The sequence below is a fragment of the Crocodylus porosus genome, unplaced genomic scaffold, assembly GCF_001723895.1.
Source record: "Crocodylus porosus isolate Cpor-Errol unplaced genomic scaffold, CroPor_comp1, whole genome shotgun sequence".
Lineage (NCBI taxonomy): Eukaryota > Metazoa > Chordata > Crocodylia > Crocodylidae > Crocodylus > Crocodylus porosus.
This window is the reverse complement of record NW_017728907.1, coordinates 44,273,126-44,278,193: the sequence shown is the minus strand read 5'-3', so window position 1 is coordinate 44,278,193 and position 5,068 is coordinate 44,273,126. Positions and strand designations below refer to the sequence as shown.

Sequence of the window (5,068 nt, the reverse complement as noted above, 5' to 3'; positions counted from 1 at the left end):
TCTGGTCCCTGCTGAGGAAAATGGAGGTAAAGCAATTGTTAAATATGTTTGCTTTGTCGTCTGGTGTGACGACCAAATTTCCTAACATGTCCTGCAGGGGCCCCATATTACCCGGAACCTTCTTTTTACCCCTTATGTATTTAAAGGACTTCTTGTTGTCCTTAATCTGGGAAGCTAGTACCAGTTCCATCTCTGGCTTGGCCTTCCTGACCACGCCCCTACATCCCTGAGCAACTGCAGTATAGTCATCCCTAGTGATGGCCCCTCCTTTCCACTGGGTGTATGCCTCCCTTTTAACTAGGAGATGTTCCCAGATGCTTTTGGTGAGCCATGGGGGCTTGTGTGCCCTCCTGCTTCCTTTGATCCGCATTGGGATTACCTCCCTCTGGCCTTGGAGGATCGTCTCATTAAGGAGCGACCACTCTTCTTGGACACCTGGCTCCCCTCCCCTCTGGGACCTCAGTGCTTCCCCAGCTATTCTCCTTAGCTCACTGAAGTTTGCCCTCCTGAAATCTAGGGCTGCTGCCTTGCTGTAAGCTTTTGCTATCTTGCGCTGGATGGTGAATTCCAGCAGGCAATGATCACTGTCGCCCAGGTGGTCGAGCACCTGCAACCCCCTCACCAAGTCATCTCCCATGGCCAGCACCAGGTCCAGCAAGGCATCTCCCCTGGTGGGGCTGTGCACCTCCTGGGTTCGATGTAGATCCTGCATCCTGGCTAAGAACCTACGTGAGTGGTCAGACCTGGCTGACTGCTCTTCCCAGCAGATGTCCGGGAAATTCAGGTCCCCCATGACTACCACATCCTTAGCCTTCACTACCTCCATTAGTGACCTAAGAATTCCTGGTTGAGCTCTTCCCCTTGGTTGGGAGGTCTGTAGTAGACCCCCACTGTAAAGTCTCTTGCCCCTCCACTGCCTTGTATGCTAATCCAAAGGACTTCAGAGTGCCCTTCCTCTGATTCTTTGTTAATTGATGAGGATGGGTATTCCTCCGTAATGTAGAGTGCCACACCTCCACCTTTCCTTCTTAATCTGTCCCTCCTATACAGCCTATAGCCCTTGACATTCACTGCCCAGTCATGCGTTGAGTCCCACCACGTTTCAGTGTCTCTTGTATCCCATGAAGTAATAGGCTGGCAGTCTTGAGCAATTGAGGAAAAAAGGCACACTGTGAATGCTTGAGTATTTACTGGTAATTTTTCCTTCTCAGTAGCAAGAACTTTTAACATCCACCTGTCAATCCTATCTTCAATTCTAAAACAAACTTTTTTCAATTGTACCCTTCTTTAGCTAATTGGGAGATTTAGAAAACCAGGAGTCTTCAGGGAACTTTGGTATTACATCTGCTCAATCAGCCAGCATGATTAAAATGACTGCTTTTGTAAGATATAACTTTTTAAATAAACAGATGTTTTCAAGATTATTCATTTTTTTTCCTTGGGTATTTTCATCATTATTTGGAAAATTCTGCCTGGGATAGATCTTAGGCTGATTATTAATTTCTTTGTTCCTTCTTCCCACTTAATTGAAGGCTGAGGCAGGGTACCACATTCTTCTACACATACTTATAACTTTATTACCTGACAGCTGTTGCTTCTTTTTCTTGTTTTTTTAATTTATTGTGCTGGGTGGCAGTGATACACTCAGAGTTGAAATTCCATCTTTTTGATGTAGTTGCATGAACATTTTGAGACATGATGGGGGAGGGGAGGGGATCCTATCATTTCTACTCTGTCATGCACATGACTACCCCTCTGAGGAGCCCTGAAGTTTTTGCTCTATGTATATTCCTCAGCCAGAGAGAGGCACTGAAGAGTTTCAGGGCCAGAGGCATAACAAGCAGGGTTTGAGACCTGGGCACACCCTGTGGGAGATGTTATCTGAGGGTGCCCTGGAACCCAGCTTGCTGGACTTACAAAGGACTTTTTCAATTCCCCACCCCACCCCACACACCTCATCTAACCAGAACTAAGGAGAAGAAAAGTTTAATAGACATCTCGGGCCGTATATTCTCCAGTCCCAGTATGGGAAGCCTATTTAAACTTGATTGACTACAACTCAGTTGCTGAGTTAGGGAATGCTGAGGCAAGAGACTGAATCAGAGAGGGTATGGGCGACATTTGAACAACGGTTAAGGATTCATCACAACATCCAGCCCTTTGGAGCCCTGGCCACAAATGCTGTCATACTTTTCCTGGGATGACTGGTGGAAGTCCTCCCCGCAAAGTTTATGAATACTGCAAGTAATCAATCCCCTTAAGTATGTTAAAAGACTACAGTAAGATCTGAAAGTTATGCTAAGATGAGGCTTATTCACAACAGGTAAAATACAAAATACTGATGCTGACTTCACAGTGCAAGTATAGCTAGGCCATCTGAGAAGCCTTTCTAGTATATCTTCTATATTCATAACGATTTCAAGCTGGGTCCTAGGTGTCTGGTTACTCCTTAAAACTTGATGTTTTTCCTGGTTGTTAATCAGTTTTTTGAGATGTTCCAAACCAGATAACCCCTTGTCACTGAAAAAGGTAATTAATTTAAATTGAAACTGTTTATATAACAGGATTTTCTCTGTCAGTTATGGCTTGGGCCCTCTTGATTTACATAATAAAAAGAATGCTTTGAAGACTCTAAGAGTATAAGAAAGCAGTAAAGCAGCAACCATTGTGCTTCAAGAGGGAAAAATCTCTCTGACCCCATCTGCTGTTGTTCTCGAGAATCTGGGACAAATAGATGGTCTCTTTTGGTCGCCTGTTTAACCTTCAGCTATTGTGCTAGGAACTTTACCTGTCAACAAACCACCCAAATGCCTTGGAACAGTAAAATCCCAGCTCTTGCTCTCTCTTTCTCCTTCTTTCTAGGCATAGCTTTCTGAACCTGAATTAGTTAAACTTGAGCTAGGTTTTCCCAAATACTCAATTAAACCAGGTCAGGCCAGCCATGGTCTGTCTGTCTGTCTGTCTGTCTGTCTAATTTGGTGGTTAGAGAAACCCAGCCCCACTGAAACTGAGTCCTGCAAGATAGCTCCATTGGAGGTAGGACTTACAGAAAGGAGAGATACAGCTCCATACAGAACATAACTAACACATTGATAAAATTACAAAGACACTAGAAATGGATTCTTAATAAATGAGCACACCCCAAAGTGATGGTAACAGAGAGCATGGGGAAGGTGAATGGGAAGGTGCTGTTGAGCAGGGAGTTCTGAGAGCAGAGGGGGGCAGGAGTCTTATAGCATGGTTGGTGGCCGTTATTCTTACAGCAGCAGCAGTATCTGCGCCTAGTACTGCTGCAAAAACAAGTCCCTGGGCCTATTTTTGTGGCCAGGGCATGGGCTCTTGTGGGGTGGAGATGATTCTAGCACTATTTTTAAGTTGGCACCCAGGGCTAGGGCTTGCTCACCCTCCCGAAGTCATGCTACTGCCCAAGGCCTAGAATGAGCTGATACTTTTTTATGGAACTCTGCTCACCAAGGGTGTGGTGGTCCAGCCAATTTCCTGGCTCTCTGTTTGTGGCTCCGAGTATTTCTTTGTTGGCTCCAAAGCTGCATGGTGAATGAGATTCAGAAACTTGGCTGATGGATAAAAACAAAAACAATAAATTAATACAGAGGCTAAGGGATAGTTTTAAATCAATCTAAAGAAACAAGAAAAACTATGTGCAGATTGTATATGACCCAATGGAAGAGTTTATGCTCTACTGGCATAAACAAGAGGCACTGGCTATATTCATTTATAACTGAAAGTCGGTCACTAATTGCTCTTTCAAAACAATTTTAGTTCTATTCTCTTAGAAGACTGGGGCCATCGATAGTCAACTGATACATGCAAGTGCTTGCAGGGGTTTCTAGTATGCTGTTAGCTACTGCCAGTTCCAGGCAGATGTGAGCCTGTCTTTAGGATGTTCATGTTCAAATGTTTTGGTAAGTTGCCAACATGTCCCAAGGAAATATAGCAATGGGAGCAGGGGATTTTTACCAGTTTATATCTTGGTATTAAGCTGGAGTGGGTTTTCCAGGGCAAAGAACAAGCAGTTGTGGAGTGCAAGGGATTATGTCAAAAGCCTGTGATAAACAAGGAAAGCTTCCCAGAGAAAAGATCACAAGAATACATAATGCTTTTCAGTACAGGGTAGCTTGAGTATAGGGCTTGCTGCTTCTGTATTGTTCAAGTCAATTAAAAAGACCTGTTAAACACGGCAGTCGTATAAGCAATTAGAACAGGAGACTACAGAGTTCAGGCCCCACGAGAACACCTGTACTCCGCTCCCGCGCGCGAGCTCGGACGCAGGAAGCCACGGCTTAATCAGAGCAACGGATTACATTCGGAGGAAGCTGCGCATGCGCTCAGGCGCCTGGCTCAGGCCGGGCGGGGAGTTGCATGGAGCAGCTGGCAGTGCCCCGCCGCAGAGACCTCCTCGGGCCCGGGCGCCCCGGTGCAGAGACCGGCCGCGGGGCCCTCACCGTCTACCGGCTCCTCCACGGCGTCGTGCCCAGACATCGGCTTCCTGGCGACGGCAGGAGCTGCGGAGCGCCGCGGGGGTGGCGGGTCCAGCCCCGCCTGTGCACAGGGCGGCAGCAGGCGCCGGGGAAGCCGCATCCTGCGGTCACCGGCCGGGGCCGGCCCCGCCCGGTCCCACCGCGGGGCGAGGCCGAAGCGCTCGTGCAGCTGCGCCATGGCCAGGCTGCGTCTCCCGGCAACCGAGAGCGTCTCCCTTCCCCCCGCGGACATGTCAGACTTTGCGGGCTCACAGATTAGCCCGGGTGGCTTCCGCTTGTTCTCCATTGGCTGCCGAGTTAAACATCCCGGCGTTGATTGGCTGAGCCCAACGCCGGCGTTTTTGAATCCGCGCGTGGGGCTGCTGCAGAGCCCCGGCCCCATGGAGCCCGATCCCGATGCGGATCCCGATCCCTGCTGCAGCCTCCGGTGCCGCGCTGCCGTGGAGCACGAGGCGGGCGCGGGGCGGCGCCGCACGATCCGGGACGCATGCGTGGCCCTGGCCCGCAATGAGCTGCGCGAGCTCGTGCTGGAGCTGCGCGGGGCCGTGGGCGCGGGCACGGCCGAGCGC

At 48.9% G+C, this 5,068-nt stretch overlaps 2 protein-coding genes across 3 annotated transcripts in view; one reads left to right on the top strand and one right to left on the bottom strand.

Moving 5' to 3' along the window:
- Window positions 1-4,697, bottom strand: part of FAM183A (family with sequence similarity 183 member A) — a 7,100-nt gene extending 2,403 nt beyond the window's left edge. The window contains exons 1-3 of one of the 2 annotated variants that reach the window (XM_019531256.1): window positions 4,611-4,697; window positions 4,464-4,523; window positions 3,472-3,575 (exon numbers count right to left, since the gene is read on the bottom strand). In XM_019531256.1, coding sequence (XP_019386801.1) covers window positions 3,472-3,575; window positions 4,464-4,523; window positions 4,611-4,677 — 231 coding nt within the window. In that variant the 5' untranslated portion in view covers window positions 4,678-4,697. Of the gene's footprint in view, window positions 1-3,471; window positions 3,576-4,463; window positions 4,539-4,610 lie in introns of those variants that run through there. The other variant, XM_019531257.1, reaches the window with a different exon arrangement.
- Window positions 4,698-4,729: 32 nt separating this feature from the next.
- PIF1 (PIF1 5'-to-3' DNA helicase) overlaps window positions 4,730-5,068 on the top strand; it is an 18,573-nt gene continuing 18,234 nt past the window's right edge. The window contains exon 1 of the mRNA XM_019530610.1: window positions 4,730-5,054. Coding sequence (XP_019386155.1) covers window positions 4,730-5,054 — 325 coding nt within the window. The remainder of the gene's footprint in view (window positions 5,055-5,068) is intronic.